Source organism: Hoplias malabaricus, chromosome 3 (genome assembly GCF_029633855.1).
Source record: "Hoplias malabaricus isolate fHopMal1 chromosome 3, fHopMal1.hap1, whole genome shotgun sequence".
NCBI classification, from domain to species: domain Eukaryota; kingdom Metazoa; phylum Chordata; class Actinopteri; order Characiformes; family Erythrinidae; genus Hoplias; species Hoplias malabaricus.
In genome coordinates this window covers 43,606,806-43,627,448 of record NC_089802.1, presented here as the reverse complement: position 1 = coordinate 43,627,448, position 20,643 = coordinate 43,606,806, and the positions used below count along the sequence as shown (strand labels likewise).

At 38.3% G+C, this 20,643-nt stretch overlaps 1 protein-coding gene across 1 annotated transcript; it reads left to right on the top strand.

The window, feature by feature from the left end:
• Positions 1 to 2,103: 2,103 nt before the first annotated feature.
• On the top strand, positions 2,104 to 13,077 carry ilrun (inflammation and lipid regulator with UBA-like and NBR1-like domains). Its single transcript, XM_066666472.1, has 5 exons — positions 2,104 to 2,390; positions 4,861 to 5,015; positions 5,354 to 5,551; positions 7,145 to 7,449; positions 10,815 to 13,077. The coding sequence occupies exons 1-5, from the start codon at positions 2,233 to 2,235 to the stop codon at positions 10,848 to 10,850; spliced, it is 852 nt and encodes a 283-aa protein (XP_066522569.1). The 5' UTR covers positions 2,104 to 2,232; the 3' UTR covers positions 10,851 to 13,077.
• The last annotated feature ends 7,566 nt before the right edge of the window (positions 13,078 to 20,643 follow it).

The following is a 20,643-nucleotide window of genomic DNA, read 5'->3' as shown; positions in this document are numbered from 1 at the left end:
GTGCTGCTCTCCAGTCTGTTTGCGCTTTGAACTAATCTAATGTGTTTAAAAAACCTCAGCGTCTGTAATAGGTAAAAACCCAAAGTGTCTTGGTCCGGAATGCTAGGCTTTCTCTCTGCTCACGGCCAAAATGCAGTATTTTGGAGGATTTTAGCCCTGCCAAATGTTGAAAAGCATGAACTGAAATGATGATATTACTCTATTGTTGCTCCATATGTTGGTAATATTGACTTATTTTTGTTGACAATGGAACTGACTCTAAATTCAGGAGTGTGCTCACTGTGTGAAAGTGCTAGAAAACTAAACAACTCCAGTAACAAATGAGTTTCTGTGGTAATGAATAAATACTTAAAGACAAGTTCAGTCACATACAAATAAAAGTCTTTTTTTTCTCCTCAAATATACCATTCCACCTTAAAAGGTGCAGAGCTTCTGAACATATCAAACCAGAGAAGTATCTCCCCACTGGTGGTAATTTGCATATTGAAAAATTCAAACTCTGTAATGATCTCATTATTCAGAATGTCCAGTTACATCTGAGAGAGAATGTGTATAAGACATGTCTTCTTTGGAAGAATTTTGTTATTACAGGTCACAGATTTTCAAAAATACATATTTTTGTCATAGAGATATCTAGCTTAGAGCCGGAATTCCTAACATGGGCAAGACACAAACTACAGAATGATGCATGACTTGAGTGGCCTATTAATATTTTAGATTTTCCAGGGTGACTCCCAGCAGCACAAGGGCACAGTGTTTTTTAAGTTTTTCCTTCCTAAATTCAAATTGTTTCAGTGTTAACAAAAATGGTATATGTCACCACTTTAGATACATATTTTGACTCATTGTTTGAAGGATCAGTTGACACTGAGAGGGAGGTTTTACGTACAGTTAAGAAAAACTGTCTGTGGTAGAATTTGGCACTGTCACTGTGGTGGTACGCTCATATCTTTAATTAGGGAACATTCATTCATTTTCTGTAACCACTTCATCCTCTCCAGAGTTGCTGTCTGTCCAAAGCCCACCCGGAATCATTGGCCACAAGGGGGGAAAACCACCTGGATGGGGCACCAGTTCATCAAATGGTACTATACACTCACATATTCATTCACACACTCAGCCTACCAGCATGTGCATGTGGAAGGTGGGAGGAAAACCTAGCACCCAGAGGAAACACACGGGGTTATTCACAGAGAGAACCCTCCAAACTCTTCACAGACAGCCACCCAAGGCAGGGTTCAAACCCACAAGCCCAGGACCCCCGTGGTGCCAACTTTTTCCTCTTTCAGTACGTTTTTGTTTACCATGGGACAAAATAACTGTGATTTTTTTTTTATTCCATTCCTTTAGTCAGAGAAATGCAGTTAGACCTGGCATTCCTAATGACACCAGCTAAAGAATGATTCACAGGGGTCTATAAATATTTCAGACTTTCCAGGGCACCAATTTTTAACAGATTATTTCCTCCTTTCCATCATTAGATATACTGGTTTTCTTACATTATCCTTATACAAAATGACTTTTTCGAGCAAATGTACTGTGGCAGACAAATTTCTAGTGTTTGAATAAAACATGAATATTGCTAAAGTCGATGGGCACTGCCTTTATCTTGACCAATTAGTGTAAGGCAAACAGAACAGCTGCCTTAAGTCAGTATTTTACTTGACATGATGTTCTGATCAATTCAAACGTGTTTAATATTATCATGTTTTTAATCTTGGCTCCTGCAAACAGTGATGATGTAGGAGCCTCAGTCAGTGTAAAAGTCATAATGGCACATATATGTGAGAGGGTGTCAGATTTTAGTCTTTTAATTACAATTTCTGTGTCATTTCAATGTTTTCTAATGTATAGTTATTATTAGTTTAAATGAGGAAAAAAAGAACTGAGAAAAAGCCCTTCCTTTCAATATCAAATAAAATACACTGAGGTAAGCTGCTGGTACCCACGGTGACGTAATCTATCACGATATCGGTACAACTCCCCGTCATACCGCCCACCCTTGGCTCGTGCTTTTTTTACCCCCCTCAAGAATAGCAACAGCTGACGTGCCCCTGCTCCGTTCTGAGCGGCGGTGCGCGCGACCGTGCAAGCGAGCGAGCGAGCTAGCGGGCGGGCGGCTGGCTGACGTCACGCGCGGCCCCTCAGCCATGCGTACTGAGGCTTGTTTGTTGACTGGGTTTGTTATGAGTGGAGAAGGCCTTGGATTAAATTAAAATCTACACCCCGCCGATGGAGGGCATGGACATAGACCTGGACCAGGAGCTCATGCAGAAGTTCAGCTGCATGGGCACCACGGACAAAGACGTGCTGATCTCCGAGTTCCAGAGACTGCTGGGCTTTCAGCTCAACCCCGCTGGATGCGCCTTCTTCCTAGACATGACCAACTGGTGAGCCACAGGGCCTTTCATTATCATTATCATTATTATTATTACACGCCTTTAGCTTCTCCGACACTGTTCTTCCTCCACTCGAGCGAGTAAATCATCTAATTCATCAGCACAGGTGACCCTGAGACTGACTTTACTATAGCTTCAGCTTGTCCTTGTGATTAAAGCAAAAAAGCACGGAGCTGAAGTTAGCTCCTTATTCGAATTCCCCGGTCCACCTTAAATGGCGCAGGGGCTCCATTCTGTGCAATGAGGACCCAACTTCACCCCGCTACATCAAATCCACGACTTTTAAGGTGGAACTGAATATTTGAATAAGCAGATAACCTGAGATTATTTTTTGAAGCAGGGAAGTTAAACCTGGCTCGGACAGCTCAGATAAGTAACTAGCCTCAGCCTACAGAGTTTTAAGCAAACGATAACAAAACTGAAAGTTGCTTTTGTCATGGCTTTAAGCCGCTGGAATAGCTGTGGGCTAACGTCACTGCACATATCGCTAAGTTATGTTCTATGAAAGTATATGAAGGGAAGGAGATACAGCCCTCACATTAAAAACGATTTCACACCAGGTTATTAACTAGACCCAGGCCATTTGTTCATAACTGACATTTGAGTTCTTAGATTCTGGAAAATATGAGAAAATCCTCGCAAAAACTGTCGAGTGACGCTAAGCTATTTCCCTATTACCTGTCCGCTGTATTCCTGTTAGCATGTTCGCTAGCTGGCAAGCTCGGTCACGATTTAATACAGAGTAAGAGTTTTCACGTTTAACTTCACTTTGGACAGACATTTAACTACAGTAAACCTCTCTGATTGTGTTTAACTGTTTGGAAAAGTGTGGGAGTTGTCGGGGCACGTCCAGACTCAGGCTAATAACTCGTAGATTAACTGTAACGTTAGGTAAGTTTACAGTCACTAAACTGTCGCGGGTGAGTGTTACATAACTCTCTCCCTCTCTTTCTCTCTCTCTCTCCCTCTCTCTCCCAGCTATTCACGAGTCTATTCGTTGTTTTGATTATATTACAGCCCACACCGTCCAATGTTTTATTTATTTATTTATTTTGTCTTTTGTCTATTATGGGTTTGTGTTTTTCTGTATAGTACTTGGTACTTTAAAAAGAACCCACTTCTGTATAAGGGCTCAATTTCACGTCAAACTGAAATAAAATTGGAACATGTTTATGTGGTTGTTTCATGCCCCTATTTAATATAATACATTGTTAATTATAATTAAAACACCAAAATCCTCCTTTATAATTTTTAATCACATTTTAATTACGTTCTTCTTCCTCTAAAACATCATGTTTCATCAAAACATCAGTGAGAGCCAGTGGGTGTGGAATTTAATATTAACCAATAATATCACTATTTTGAAAAGCCTGCTTTTCATCATCCAGTTAAATCATGATGGCAAATCATGTCCTGACCATAATACTTCCTGTCCCCAAAAAATCAGTTTCACACGGAAATGTATCTGATTTGTTTAATGTTGGATTTCACCACTTAATTCTGCAACTGTACAATTGCTTGAAACATCATTTAATGTAAATTGTGTTATATTATTATATGATATGTTTATATAGCCCATGGTCTGTACATATTCATGTATTCTTACATGTTCTCTGGACTATAATCCTACAACTGAAAACATTCCTATTATCCTGCAATACTCAATAGTTACAATGTTTTCGTAATTATTGTTTATAATAGTAAGTTTGTACATGTATTCATGTACATCATGTTTTTACATTAGCAGTAGTGTTTCCTAGTTTTTATTTATTCTGTTATTTTTACTGAATATATTATATTCTATATGTAATAATCTGTATACTTGGTCTGCTTTTTGTGTCATGTCATACATGTTCACACCCACAAAGATAGATTCTTCATATGTGTAACATACTTTCTACAATAAAGCGATTTTTAGTGGTTCTATATTATCAGTAAGTTTGAGGTGTGCACTTTTGCTCAGAAAAGCCCCACTGTTCCAATGAATGAAAATAGATTTTATGTCTGTCAAAATATTTGTTGAATATTTTACACAGCTGCTCTCAAAAAACAAAGGTATTTTCTTTGATTGTCATCCAACCCCCATTTTAGCTCAGTTAATGTTATGTCTTGTGCTAGCTGAACAAATCCTTGTGATGGCTGGAAGAGATCAGAAGAGCTATAACCAAACTTATATATATATATCCCCCCCCCCCCCCCCCCCAAGAAATTATTATTCTAATGAATACACCGTGTTAACAAATGTGTTTGTGATTTTGCACAATACTGTAACTGCTTTTATTCACTTTTATCACTTATGTCATACGTACTGTCTGAATTTGGTGTTATACAATATCATTATTGCAATAAATTTATTTACAACTTTACAAAAAGACAAGCTATAATTTGAATGTGTAAATAACACATTTTTGTTACTTTCACTATGCCATTTTTTAAAGACAATGTGTGTCTTTCATAATAGGAATCTTCAGGCAGCAATTGGAGCATATTATGACTTTGAGAGTCCAAACATCAATACACCGTCGATGTCCTTTGTAGAAGATGTGACTATTGGAGAGGGAGAGTCTGTGCCTCCTGACACACAGTTCACAAAAACATGGCGGATACAGAACACAGGTTTGTGATTTGGTTTTATAGATACAGCTGGCAGTATCCTAACAGTGTCCTGTAACTATCCACAAACTATTCAGTATTGAAGTGACTTCTGAGGCTGTGATGAAGGCATCTTGTTACATGCAAAATTTTTGAGATGTGCAATGATATTAATTCTGTTCTACTGAATCATCTGGGGTTTATTTAAACTGGGAGTTTCCTGTATTTGTAACAATCCATAAATTATATATTTCTCTGTAATTTTAAAGCAGGCAAACATTGGGTGCCAATTGAAGAGGCTCAGCAATCCACTTTGTCTTAAAACTCCTTTTAAGTGCTTATGTTCTGTATGTGTGCTATAGGTTCAGAGTCATGGCCTCCAGGTGTGTGTCTGAAGTACATAGGAGGGGACCAGTTTGGTCATGTGAACATGGTGATGGTGCGGTCTTTGGAACCACAGGAAATTTCAGATGTCAGTGTGCAGATGCGCAGTCCAGCTAATCCCGGCATGTACCAGGGCCAATGGAGAATGTGTACAGCTACTGGACTCTTCTATGGAGGTGAGGCACCAGTAAACACAACCTGTGCAAAATGGTGTTTTTAATGAAAGAAGAATATACACGAGACCAGAACAAACTACTTTTGTCCTCTTTGTTCGAGGGACACTTTACTAGTGGTTGTCAAACTGGAGTTCAGGGCAACCCTGGGAGCCCCACATATATAGTGTTACAGCACAAATGTGGATATTCTGGGGTTCTTTAAGTCTGCTTGGAGAACTACTGTAATATTAAGGTTAATTACACTGAAGGATTACTGGGTTAGAAACACCTTTTTATCTACATTCATTGTTTATTTTATCAGCTCCAGTGACCACACAGAAGCACATTTGCAGGTCTCTAAGTATAGACAAGAGTCCACCTGTTTCTCTGCATAATTTATCCCCATTTCACCCAGTTCTTCAACAGTAAAGATCACCACAAACTAGGTATTATATGGGTGGTGGCTCATTCTCAGCACTGCGGTGACATTGATGTGGTGTTAGTGTGTGATGCACTGATACCAGCGGATCAGACACTGCAGTACTGCTAGAGTTTTTAAACTCTGTGTTGACTCACTGCCCACTCTGTTAGACACCCCTACCTTGTTGTTCAGTCTTGTAGATGTAAAGTCAGAGACAGTAGCTCATTTGTTGCTGCACAGTTTATGATGGTCGTCCTCTAGTCCTTTATCAGTGGATACTGGATGCTGTTGGCTGGATGTTTTTGCTTGGTGAGAATTATTCTCAGTCCAGCAGGGATGCTGAGGGATTTAAAAACTCTAGCAGCCCTGCTATGTCTGATCCACTCATACGAGAACAACACACAGTAAAACACCACTACCATGTCCTTGTCAATGCAAAGCGGAGAAAGATCCACCACAAATATTATACCTGCTGTTTGGTGTTCCTCTGGGGATCCTGACCATTTGAAGAGCAGGCTGAAATGGGTACGAGAAAGTATGCAGAGAAACAGGTGGACTACAATCTGTAATTGTAGAAATACAGTGTCCCTGTGTGGTCTGTGGAGCTGATAAAATGGACAATGGGTGTGGATACAAGGTAGGTGTTTTTAATCCCGTGATCGTTCAGTGTACTGTAGTTAAAGTGATTGTGTGGTGATCAAAGATCTTCCAAGATGTTGTGGTAACTGTGGTGGTCACACCTTCCAAGCAGGTTTCACTTTCATCTTATATGCTGTTCTGTTGCAGTTGGCTGATATCACTCTATACAACAAGGTGTTGTACCAAGAAGCCACAATTGTAGTAGTTAAGCAGTACCTAAGGCAATGTAGATGGGATCATGCCAGGGCACCAGATCAGTTGGCACAACACAATATAAATGTTTTTTGTTGTAGCTGATGTTTTAAAGAAACATTTCAGCCAAATACCTTCCAAATACCGTTTTAGCATGGATACATGCATGTTATTGCAAGTAAATGCAATGTATACAATGTTTATACAAGTGATTTTTAATTTAAAGGTTATGTGTGTGAGCAACATCCGGTGAGTACCTCATACAGGATATGAGCATTGTTTTGCTCCTTGGAGTGTTCTGTGGTTAGTCTCCATCATTAGTATGAAGCTTATTTATTGTGTACTCTTGAATATTTCTGTAGATGTGATCTGGGTAATTCTGAGCGTGGAGGTTGGAGGTCTTCTTGGGGTCACGCAGCAGCTGTCCTCCTTCAAGACGGAGTTCAACACTCAGCCACACCGCAACGTAGAGGGAGACTTTAATCCCTTTGCCTCACCACAGAAGAACAAGCAAGATGCCAAGGAGGATAATCTAAAAGATCCTGGAGGCCCATGGGTGGCCCCTCTGGACTCCATTCAGCAAGATCAAAACGGACTCTCTCACAACTCTGTAAATATTACACCAAATGGTCTCCAAAACAACTTATCGGTAGTGACTTACAGCCAGGTATGTACCGGGGTTCAGTCAAATGTATGTGCGCAAACTCTCTTCTTCTTATTAATAATTATTCATTTGCTATAGCAGACCATTATTTGTCGTCCTGACAGCAACATATGGCATCGTGTCTAAATGTGCTGTCACTATGTGACTACTGTGCCACTTATATGGGGGGGGGTGTAGGAGTCTGATAAATGTATGATAGTCTTGTGTAATTTCACAGCTTTTTAATCATTACTGAGAAGCTTTGGCTTGGAGTGTGGTGTAATCCATAATTGTGAGCTTTCATCATAAACACTTAGAATACATTATATACATATAGGAAGACACTCCAAACATTTGCATAGCAGTGTATGTAGTAGAATGTGAATTCGATGGTCCTTTATAGATGCTTTGTGAATACTTTTTTATCTATTACCATATACTTTACTTGTCACTAACCTTAATTCTAACTCTCACAAACCATAACATTAACCCAAAATGTAATAATGACAAAACAAATTTTACTCGTAGATAAATATGAAAAATGATTTTAAAGTCCTGTGCAGCGTTAGTTTCAAATTGGTCTAGAAATGTTTCAATTAATACACTTCAGATGTGTCAGGAATGATGAACTGAGATCTTTTTACATAGATAATAAAAAAAAAAAACATAAACAATGTTGAAATAAAATTAATTTTAGTGTGAATATTCGGACACATGACCTCAGTAATATTACTAAAAAAAATGTTGCGTGTTTTTTTTTTCAGTTAATGGCTTACTGTTGCACCTGTAAGGCTTGAAATATTGAGTAAACATTGTTACTTGAGGTTTGGGGCATTGCCTCCTTCCTTAAATGCCAAATAGTTAGGGCTTTCCTTATAGAGTCACTCTATTGTTCTCTGAATATGTGACACCTGACGTAAGGAGAGAAAAAAAAAGCATTGTGATGATTCACAGCGTTAGGTTACACCTGTCCTAGTTCTGTCAAACTAGTTAACACAATACATTTTTATTATATTTGCAGCCAAACATACCATGTTGTCTCGTAGGTTTTATATTATTCTCATTGCAGAGCTTGTGGAAATATAGAGAATGAAATCTCTGATGAAAAAACTAAACTGATCTGAAATGACATTTGGCATGGTCGAGGAACTGAACCTGCCTTAGTATGCTGAGATAGAGACAGTGAGACGTAAAGACAAAGCAGCAAGGAGTTCAGGAGCCTTTTCCCATAACTGTCAATTCCTGCACAGGTATGTACTGTGTAGGAACACTGATGTGTGTATATGTGATAGCTGCTGCTCTTAGGGCCACTGAACACACAGCTGGTCAGGTGAGTTGGTGGACAGTCTGGGAACCAGGAATAGAGGTCTGTCTGCTTGGATTAATTTTACCATCATGAGGAACTGGGCTATAGCTGGAGTGGTTGGTCATGCAGAAGCTTGGTTGGAATGGCGATATTGAGAAGATCAGAATTTTACCATCCACTTCAAACCCAGACTCTTGCCTTTCACAAATATGCAGCATGTTTAATCATAAGGAACAATGCCTGTTAAATTAGATGTTGCCTAAAAATCACAGCTGTGATGTTGCTGCAAGCTAAGGAGAATTCTGAGTGGGAAATGGCCTGAAATCCACAGCCCATCCAAGGCAAAATGATTGAATCTCGTACTACAGAAAAAAACTGTTAAAAGCCTATACTTACTTACCAAATATTCTTACTTTCCTATGCCAAAACACAACTAACCATTAGCCTCTCACCCTTTTCTTTCCTTGTAAGCAACACTGGACATGATTTAGGAATGTCGTGCAATGTTAGATATTCAGATTTATAGATGTACAGTTATCAAATATTTCTGTATATTCCACAAAGCAGGATGTCTCAGTTGATTGACCCAGTTTAGACATTTAGTTTCGTCTCCTCGCCTACTTGCTTGGATTCCCCCCAATCCAGGGCTTAATTTGTAAATCATGAGGTAAGGGAACACAGAGTAGAGTGATCCAAGTGCACATGGAGTGTAAAAGATCCAGAATGCCTTCGACACTTGGGGGTTAGGGGGATCCATGTACATGCTGCTCTGTAAAAGCATGCACTCCAAATTTGAGAGGTGCCGAATCCTGTTCTGGCAGGATCTGGATCAAATTAAACATTGCCCCAGTCACACAATTCAACCAAATCAGGACGCATGATACCACTGTCACAGGAATTGCCACCACATCTTTTTAAACTGCTGTTAATGCAACATCATTTGACCTCACCACACTTGGAGGAGAAATTCACCGCTAGTTAATCAGCTAAGGGGGCCAGTTATGGTCAGTTCCAGATACAGAAGGATGTGGCATCATTGGCATCATTAGATTTGCAACCTACAAATGATGGTGATGGTACATAGAGCATTTAACTTCTTAGGCTCCAGGTGGACTGTTCTTTAGCTCTCATCCTGTTTGATAATAATGGATTTTGGGTTTAATTGATCTAGATAACAGAAAAATACTGCTTTTCCACTGTTTTGTGAAAGAACCCCAGGCAGTTTTTGAAAGCAGCCTTAAACGATACAGCTAGGCATTTTACTAAACAGATAGTGGCCTAAATTTGTGTTTATGTTCCTCTCCTTAGTGTTATGTGAATGAATTATTTTGGTCACCAACCATAGCCTGGGCACCTACTACACAGTTAAACTTAATAAAGCTGGGTGTGTGGTACTTGTGTGCTGCATCACATAATAGCTTTGATTCCAAGCCTGTTATTTACTGGCACACACCCTAACCTGAAGGGCTGAAGAACACAGGCGTTCCTCACACAATAACAAGTCTTATCTGAACTTGTGGTTTGAACACAAATGTAGTAGTATTCTAACTTGATAAGCAGATGGGGTCGACAGTGTGTTTCATATTTCCCTTTTGTTACTCCGAAAGATGTGACATTGTGGTTTGAATGGTTATGATTTGTGTAGCTGAGAAAATGCACAAATTTGCCACACTGTCTATCTGCCACAAGGGGGAGTGTACTTGGTCTGAGTGAACTGAGGTGTGCTGACGCTTACGTCATGTTCAATTCAGGTTCAATTCACGTGTACTCATTTCAGAATGTTGTTCTGCTAGGATCATATTATTACTCTAATGCAGTGTTGCCCAAAGTTGCATAGGTAGCCATTGGATTTGGCCTGCCTTAAGTAATATAAGACAATTCCAATGAGAGAATGAACATGTTTCTAAAACAGACAATGCACTTTGATCCCCAAAATAAATGTAATAAATAAATAAATTGAGTATTTCTTAATGTGTATTTTTGTATTATAAATGTGTTGGTGAAAAATGGGTTGTTTTTTTAATTATTATTAAAATACTATGTATTTATTCTCACATGTACCCTTCTTTCCTCTTCTCCACAGGGCTGCCACGGGCCCTACCCTTTTGGACAGTCTTAAGGGACAGAAATCATCACCATCTGGAATCCCCCCCTTTTCTGCGGGGTTACACAGGGGAGTAACAGATTTATTATAAAGACTTGGCAACCCTCCTCCCCCCATGCATCACAACACAACCTAAGATACTGACAAGGCTGTTTGGTTCTAAATCAATATTCAGCCATGGTCAACACCTGAGTTAAGCATGTGTGAATGCTAAATTAAGATGAGTGCTAGAAATCCTCAAAAGTCAGATACACAGGTTTTTTTTTTTTTTTTTTTTTGTCTGTATTGTTGCAAAATGTAGATTCAAGTGAGAGATTTGATGTGTGTATGATTGGGTGTGCGTGTGTGTGTGTGCGCTTGGAAGCGCATGTGTGGACGATGCACAAAAGAGAAGTGAAAAAAAGCCATTGAAAAATAATTTTTGCTTGTCAAGTAGTTTTATATTTTACATGGATGTTCTTTGACTTTTACTTTGCGAACTGAACGATTTTACTGAAAAAAAAAAAATCTACATAAAAACCGTAGTCATCCAGACCTGTACTATTCAAGATAAATGTGAAATTGGTCATAACACTATTTTCTTCTTACACTTCTTCATATGATTCACGAGGCACCTGCCTTATTTAGTCCTAATTTATTATTGCTGATCTTACAAATACTTCAGAATTTAAACTTATGCCAGGATCAGTTCACAAACTCAACAGTAGTGCTTGGTAGAGGCCAGAAGGTGGAACCGTTGAACCTTTGAACAGAACACATTCTTACAGCTGTTATACTGGAAATCTAGTCAGGCCCTTCGATCATTCTGGGCTAATATCACAATTGCACTGAGCTACACAGCTCCCACTTGAAAGCCCTTATGATCTCTTTGTTGCAGTCGCTCGTGCAGACAGTTAATTTTTCTTGTGACGCTTTGAAGGCCAATAGCATTTGAGTGTGTGTGGTGGCTTAAATCATAGTAGCTCATGCCTCGGGCACAGACGTTTGACTCAAGCATTCGTTTCATTACGGCTTGCTGGTTTTTCTAATGCAAGAGTCCCCAAAGCACATGATTGTTTGACACTATTAATTGGCTCAGCCACATTTTTTTTCCACCACTGTACTATTAGTTACAAAAGGTCTAGGTTGTTTCACATCCAAGAAGATTTGGACTATTTTATGGAAGACGTTTATTGAACTGTCTTTACTGTCTTGGTTTTTGAATGTGTTCTTTCATAGATGTCACGTTTTTTGCTGGAAAATCCCAAATATAAAATGCATATGAGTGCATATTTACAGAAAATCTTTAGTCGAAAGTGTTTACGCATTGAGATTTTGGTATTTAAAGGACGCAGTATATTCAGTATGTCAGGGTATAGATTACATATCTATTTATATTTATATTTCTAATGAAATTTGACCTTATGTCAGTGATTGTCCTGCAGTTTTAATTGGCTTGTGTAGTAACTGAATTGGCTAAAACACAGATCTATTCTATGTCTCAGTTCAGTGGTCTTCATGCAAATCAATCCCTCAGAAATTATGTTGCATATGTTTTGTGTCCGTAATTACTCTGACCTGTTGAAGTGAAAGGGATCATTGTAAGAAATGTTTGTCAAAATGGCCCCCTTTGCTATGCATCTGGTAACTGATAAAATGTTTGTCATTACTGACACCAACGTTTCGTTTTTACCTTTTGGAATTGCTGTGCGTTTAGTTCAGATCACTGATTATCTATGCAGTGTTTGAAGGGGGTCATCCGTTTGTGTTTCTCAGTAAAAACAAAAATACAACGCATTACATAACACAATGCTGATGTTGTCTTAGATTGCCACAGAGATTGGACAGGTAAAATTTACTTCAGAGATATTTAATTGCAAACATTTTGTGCTGCCTACAGCTCAAGGCCAGTGTCATTGCCTCATGAGTTGTCTTCCTTTGAGTTGTTTTTGTGAATGTCACCATCTACAACAAATTATATATGCCTATTTCCGACTTGATATTGCTGTCCCGGTTGTGTGTGTGAGAGAGAGGCTGTTTCTGAGTGAGAAGATGCTATGTTGTGGTCTTCAATTTTTTTTTTTTTTTTTTTTTTTTTTGGACTTATTTCTTTTGTTTGCTGTTGAGTTTTCTGCACGGTGGCATGGAGAATGGCTGAGCAGAGCGTTTGCATAGAGTCCTATGGTAGCACATTTAACATAAAAAGACAATACAAAAATGAAGCCCTTTTCCTGTATGTGTAAATGAACATTTGTATGATTAAATCAACACTTAAAAAGAACCAAACTGTCTTTTATTATTATTATTATTACCAGGAGTTGTTTTCCAGTAAGAAATATACAGACAATGTAGTGCTTATGTGAACTTAAAGACCAACAACCTGTCTATAATTTCAGTTTTCAATTTAAAAAATATAGGTTCCAAAATGCAATTCCATAGAAGAGCTATTTTGATAATCCTGTATCCATAATGCAGTATATGTTTATTTGTAATGCACTATAAGGCATACATAATACTATATAATGCCTGCTGTAAGCCTTTATAATTACTTACAGATTCAGAAACATACATACCAGGTTATAAGGTATGCATGTATGACCTTATAAAAGCAGGTGTTATAATGCCGTATAATATCTATTAATAATAACATTATACATAGTGTAGGAGCACAATTCTTAGTTTTAGGAGTTGTTTTGGCGTTTTCTATCATTATGTGTTTTGTAGGTGGGTGGTGGTGTTTTTTGTGTGACAATTGAACCACCATCTGGGACACGTTTGGCAGTAGATAAGGCTCATGATACACAAACGAATGGGTATTGAGACAAGGCCATTCAGCCAGTAAGTGTCCTTTATTGGAACAAGGGAGCAAGACAGTATTTGGGCTTGGCGTATGATGAGTAGATCCACCAGCACACAATTCTAGACTGGATACTGCTCTGCCCCTGACATTCGGCAGACACACACACATACACACACACACACAAACAACAACCAACACACAAAACAACATCTCCCACACTTATACATTGATATTATATTGCATTATAACACCAGCTTTTGTAATGTCACACAGTCAGACCTTAAGAATGTAACTATAACTGTTTATAATAACTATTCAAATATAGAGCAGTCATTATAAAATTTGTTCACTGTTGTTTTTAGTTTAAAGAACATTTTATGTCAATCATTTATGTGAATGAAGTACAAGTCAAGTAAACAAAAAGTAAGGAAATTTGTGTTTGGTAGATTATTCCTTTGTTGTAACAATGCTTCTTGGCGTATACCGTTGGAAAGCCTATTAAATACCCTTTTAAATGATGGCAAATTTGAGGGATGAGCAGCAGAGCTGAGTAGGTGCATTGTGCCTGTGAAAATTTTGCCAAATCCTCTCTGTCAATGCCAAACAGATTATTCTACCACTGCCTTGTTTGGTGGACTGGATGACTGAAGTTTGAAGAACAAGACTTTGGCAATCCCACAAGTGTTAGATGGGGTTGAGGTCAGGACGCTGGCAGTCCATTCCATCCTCTTCACTCCCAAATTCTGGAGGTAGTCTCTGATAAACCCTGCTCTGTGAGGGTGAGTGTTGTCGTCATGGAGGATAGAGTTCGGTCCCAGACTATGGAGATATGGGATTGCCACTGTTTGCAGAATTTCATCTGGATATCCCTCTGCATTGAGATTGCCTCCAATGATGACAAGCCTTGTTTTTTCAGTGAGGGAGATGCCGCCCCACACCATCACACAGAATAAGTTGATTGGCATTGGCATTGTGTGCTCATCCCACAAATGCATGTTCCTTACAAATGTGGCACCATTGACAAGGAAAATTATCAGGATTTTCAACGATATAAGATTTATTGCCAAGAAGCATTGTTACAACAAATAAATAATCTACCAAACACAAACTTTCTTACTTTTTGTGCTATGTTTATAAATGTCCTCCCCATAATGTGAGGATACCATTTAAGGACAATTTAGAAAGCTTTGTTTGTTTTAGCCACATTTTGTGGACTGATGGTCAACAGGTAGTCTTGTGATCCCTAAGTTAAGGACAGCAGGTATAGACAGCTGTTATAGTATTAGCATCAGGTGAACGTTGAGGGCTGTGGGAATCAAACCTGCTGTATCAGATGCACACTCCAGGATTCTTGGGATATAACAGGTGTAGCTGTATTGCTAGCTGCAGATAAGGACTGTAATAACTCTTTGACAGTTTTCTTTCCAGAACTCTGAGGCAGTCCTACTGATGTTCAGAACGTTTGTGTTATTCACTTGTTGAGATGTAAATTGTAATTCAGTTTGCTTTTATGTGTAAGAATCTGTTATCTGTCACCAACACCCTGAACTGTTATCACTATTGAGTTTCTCTAGAATGAAACACAACTCAAAATGTTTTTTCTCAACCTTCTAATTATGCAGACTTGGAAATATGTGGAGTTTTTGCTTCCAACCCATATTTCTCTATGATTTAGTTGGTTTTTTTTTTTAATTATAATTATTATTCCACCCATTAGCTTTGACTCCTCCAGTCACATAGTTCTACTAAGGTTGAAGGTTTGCGCTCATTCCACATTAAAAGTAGAATTTTTATATTTGCCTAAAATATAAACAGCTTAATCGGTTTATAAATTGCATATCAATACCTGTCTAGCACAGTAAAACATATTTGTTGAGGCTGTTAATCAGAAGGAAAGGCCTATGAATGCAGAGTAGATTTATAAACTGTTAAGGGAAGCTACAGATAGGCCAGCAGTCACTCTGAAGGAGCCACAGAGTTCAGTGACACTCCAGGTACTTTTGGAGAACGTTTAGCAAAATTTTTTGATGTCAGAACAACATGAGCCCCCCCAGCATATGTCAGAAAGCAAGCTGACTGGAAGGTATATTTTATCATCCATCCATCCATTATCTGTAACCGCTTATCCAATTTAGGGTCGCGGGGGGTCCAGAGCCTACCTGGAATCATCGGGCGCAAGGCGGGAATACACCCTGGAGGGGACGCCAGTCCTTCACAGGGCAACACAGACACACACACATTCACTCACACCTACGGACACTTTCGAGTCGCCAATCCACCTGCAACGTGTGTTTTTGGACTGTGGGAGGAAACCGGAGCACCCGGAGGAAACCCACGCGGACACGGGGAGAACACACTAACTCCTCACAGACAGTCACCCGGAGCGGGAATCGAACCCACAACCTCCAGGCCCCTGGAGCTGTGTGACTGCGACACTACCTGCTGTGCCACCGTGCCGCCCTATATTTTATCATATGACCTAGAATTTCCTACAATACTTTCACAAGGCATTGTATGTTTAAACTGTAAGTAAACTGCCAGTTTGGGTTAAAGACTTCCTCCTCCCTGTGCAAACTCATCATAAACCTATTTGTGTCATATATGTGCGCCCACCACAACCCTAGTCCTATTTTCTTTTTAGGCCTCGAAGGGGGGTTGGCCAAATGCCAAAATTCAGCAAAATTTTATATCCCCCTCTCTGCCTCAATATAATTTTTTATTTTAATAAAATACTTTGAATATCTTTAGTTTCATGGTGATTTGGACAACTGTGTTCTTGATATTAAGGGGATTATGAATGTGTTGATTAATGAAATTAATTATTTCCATTGGTCCAGGAAATTATTTTCTTAGCAGGGGACACTAAAACTGTGTTATGTAAGAAAAAAGTCATGAATATCACAGATATGTTATATTGGATTGTTATTTCTTAAAAGTGAAGTCTAATTTGATTAATTTGCTCATCCTTGTAATTACTGGTTTCTCCTTTGTTACTGCTGTTGATTCCATATATGCCTGAACACTTACTTTCCAAACTACAGGTTGCAGACGTGTGTAAAAAAAAGTTTTACTGTCACCCATTTTTAAAACAAAGTTAAAAAAAAGAAGAAGTCGTATTTCACTCTCTAAACCATCCATAGTTGGTAACTGAAGCCTAGTCACTCCCAGAGACTTCCCCATCCAAAGAAAAAAGTTCAGAGACTTTCTTCAGTGATTGTAAACTAAGTAAATTTACATTTACATTTACATTTAAGCATTTGGCAGACGCTTTTATCCAAAGCGACTTACAAAAGAGGATCTAACATTCAAACTACAGCACAAATTATACAAAATACCTACATTAAGTGCAATATGTCAGGAAGTAATAAGTGCATTAAAGAAAGACATTCAGTGCAAAAGATACTCTCGGAAGAGCTGGGTTTTCAAGGATTTCTTGAATGTGGAGAGGGTCCCTGTTGCTCTGATAGTGCTTGGAAGCTCGTTCCACCAGCATGGTACCAGAGATGAGAATAGCCTCGACTGACCTGTACGGGGGGTTGGTCGTGTTAGTTGGCGCTCCTTTGAGGAACGGAGAGGGTGGGTGCTAACATATGGTTTTAAGAGTCTATTGAGGTAGATGGGAGCAGAACCAGTGAATACTCTGAAGGACATCATTAGTGATTTAAATTTGATGCGAGCAGCTAAGGGTAGCCAATGCAGCTCAACTAATAGGGGTGTGACATGTGTTCTTTTAGGCTGGTTGAAAACCAGGCATGCTGCAGCATTCTGGATCATCTGTAGCGGTCTCACAGCACAGGCCGGAAGACCTGTCAGGAGGGCGTTACAATAGTCAAGACGGGAGATTACTAACGTCTGAACAAGGAGCTGTGTTGTATGTTGAGTTAGGTATGGCCTAATCTTCCTTATGTTGAACAGGGAGAAGCGGCACGATCGAGCTACATGTGAAATACATGTGTATCACTGAATATGAAACTAGTGTTAAAAATGATAATGGGTAGACTAACTAGCAGCTGACAGCATCCAAAATGCACCCATTTTTCATCTAATGTTTTTAATCGTTTGACACCTTAACTGACAACATAGGCCACCTGCCCGTCATGTCAGGCAAATCTGGAGATTTCCAGCGAAACCAGACGAAAGGTTTCTTCCAAAGTGAAGAAGTTAGATTGAGAGATTCTGCAGGTCAATATTGTGTATATAAATTTGTTTTCTTTAGAAGTTGAAGTACTGGTATTTATCAATGAACCTTCATTATGTACACGTAGCATTCAGAAAGTAACATTTACAGTTAGCTATTTATTACTGATGTTTAGATTGCCCATGCAAAGATTGCTGTGAGGATCCAGCCACAAACATTTGTGAAGTTCTATTAAATCAAAGCCTCTCTAATCAAATGGCCCTCTAACACACCCTAAGGGTACTGGATGGAGCTCCATCTATCCAGAGACTGCACTTCCACTGCTCCACAGCCCAGTGCAGAAGGACTTTATTACCCTCGGCACATGCTTGGCATTCAACATGGCAACCTAAGGCTTGTGTAGGGCAGTTCCAGAGAGGATTGATCTATTGGCAGTGCTTTTCTATGTTAATTTAACAAGCTGAGTATGCAAAATAGAATGCCTATTTCAGCAATGGGTGCGCCCATTGACTTTAGAGGATGTGTCTACACACATTTGAACATGGAGTGTAGGTTTAATTTTAGCTTCTAACTGGAAGTGCGTGTTATTATTTGTCCATAATCAGTGAATATACAAAGTCTACACACCCAGGTTTGTGATATATAATGAGAACAAGATGAACATTCTAGAATTCTTTCCACTTTTAATGTGATATAATGTGAATAATCTGTAGAATTCTATTGAAATTGGAAATGAAATATTGTGGGGAGAAAATTAAAAAAATGTGGTCGCATAAATATGTACATTTGGCTTGAAGAACCTTTTGTTTTTATGACAGCATTCAGTCTTTTGGGGTTGGAGTCTATCAGCATGGCACATCTTGATGTGGCAATCTTTGCCCGCTCTTCCTTGCAAAAGAACTCCAAATCTGTCAGATTACAAAGGCATCTCCTGTGCACAGTCCACAGATGTTCAGTCATATTCAGGTCATGGCTCTAGCTGGGCCATTCCAAATCATGGTGAAACCGTTGCTTTGCTGATGTGGATGTATGCTTTGTGTCATTGTTACGTTGACATGCCATGCTGTAAAACTGTTTATAATTCCATTCAGCTTTACTAAAGCCCCAGTTCCAGTTGAAGAAACCAGCCCTCAAGTGTAATGCTGCCACCACCATGCTTCACTGTAGCTGTAGTTTTGGTGACGTCTAATTATGTTTTTGAGCTAAACATACCTTGTGAAATTATGTTCAATCAGTTCATCCTAGGTCTCATCAGACCATCACACATTTCCCCACATGATTTTGGCAGACTTAAAATAGGCTTCTGCAAGATGAAATCAGGCTTGGAAAAGACAAATTTTCCTCCCTACCCCACAGCCCAGACAGATGAAGGATATGGAAGATTGCAGTCACGTATAATATAAAACCAGTATTTGCTAGAAATTTCTGCAGCTCTTTTAATGTTGATGTAGGGCTCTTCGCATTCTTCTGGACCAGTTTTATTGATCGATTTTGGAGGGGACTCTAGGTCTTGGTAAAGTTGCTGTTGTGGCATATTTTGTCATTTTCTTGACTCTGTTCCATGGTCTATTTAATGCCTTGGATTTTTTCGTACTATTCTCCTGACTGATCATTTTCAACATTGAGATCCCATTGATGCGTTGTAAACTCTTTGTGGACCATGGCTTGCTGAAAGGTATATTTAAGTAAATGTCAGGAAAGTCTTATTGGAATAGCGGAACTAAATATGGGGTTAAACAGAATTACTTTAGTAAATTGCAGGTGTGTACTGACTACTATTTATCATGGGTTTGAATGTGATTGGTTAATTCTGAACAAAGACACATCCCCAGAAATAAGTGTGTGCCCACTTTTTATTTTTTTATTTAATTAGTTTTTTCCCCTCCAAGTTGTTTTGCAGTTGAATTGCACAGATTATAGATCACATTTAAGGCTGTATTTAACCTGAAATATTATATATTTTTTATAATATTTTTTATGTTATATGTATGGAACATTCTAAATGTGCTGTAAAATGTGTTTCAATGCTGTTCCCTTCAATGGAAAGACAGATGTCCAAACTGATTTCAGTTCTCCGAATCTGGATCAGAGATAAGATGCTCTTCATACTAGATTCACATGAAATTCTCACAAAGAATAAACATATGCAAAACATTTGATAGCATCCAGAAAAACAGACCATGGAAACACTCTTAGGGTTTCATTGATACTTGTCTTGTTCTGTGCTCTACTCCAGTGTCTTTTGATTTACTCCATATATATATATATAGTTTATCATTTTGTTAAAAAAACATAAAGAAACATATATTAAACATATAACTGGAATGAAAATTTTTAATTAAAAATGTTCTCCCAGTCTTTAGTCATTTTATCGTAACTGATGTGTGGTTAGTATTAAAAATGACATTTAACCCTAAAAAATAAGTATTAATATGATACATTCATATTAATCATATTAATCAATTAAACAAGAAAGAAATCCCCATAATTAAATCCTCTAAACTCAAATTTACACATAATTTGGGATAAATATTATCCCAAGAACAGAACAAATGAATGCACATTTTTTTAGCACTTTTTACTTGTTGAATGATAGCTGTGATGAATAAATTATTCTCACTTGCAATTGTTATTTTTTGTTGAATAAAATGACTATTGTCATTTTAATAATTTACAATATATTTTAACAATTTACTGTTACCATAAAATAACCAAAGTGGGGAGAATGTTTGAATTTTGAATTACATTTAATTGTTACACAAAAAAAGATTTCTAATCTATTTGTACACTTAATATTTCCAGTAATTGTGTAAAATTTTATTATTAAATAAAATATGCAAATATTTTCACACTGGGGTATTTAGAACATGTGCAATATGATGTTTAAAAAG

What these genes read in the sequence shown, in the direction of transcription:
- ilrun (XM_066666472.1), top strand. Translation starts at nt 2,233, where the DNA reads ATGGAGGGCATGGACATAGACCTGGACCAGGAGCTCATGCAGAAGTTC. An exon ending in TTCCTAGACATGACCAACTG is followed by an intron (nt 2,391 to 4,860) that starts GTGAGCCACAGG and finishes CTTTCATAATAG; the next exon opens with GAATCTTCAGGCAGCAATTG. An exon ending in CGGTAGTGACTTACAGCCAG is followed by an intron (nt 7,450 to 10,814) that starts GTATGTACCGGG and finishes TCTTCTCCACAG; the next exon opens with GGCTGCCACGGGCCCTACCC.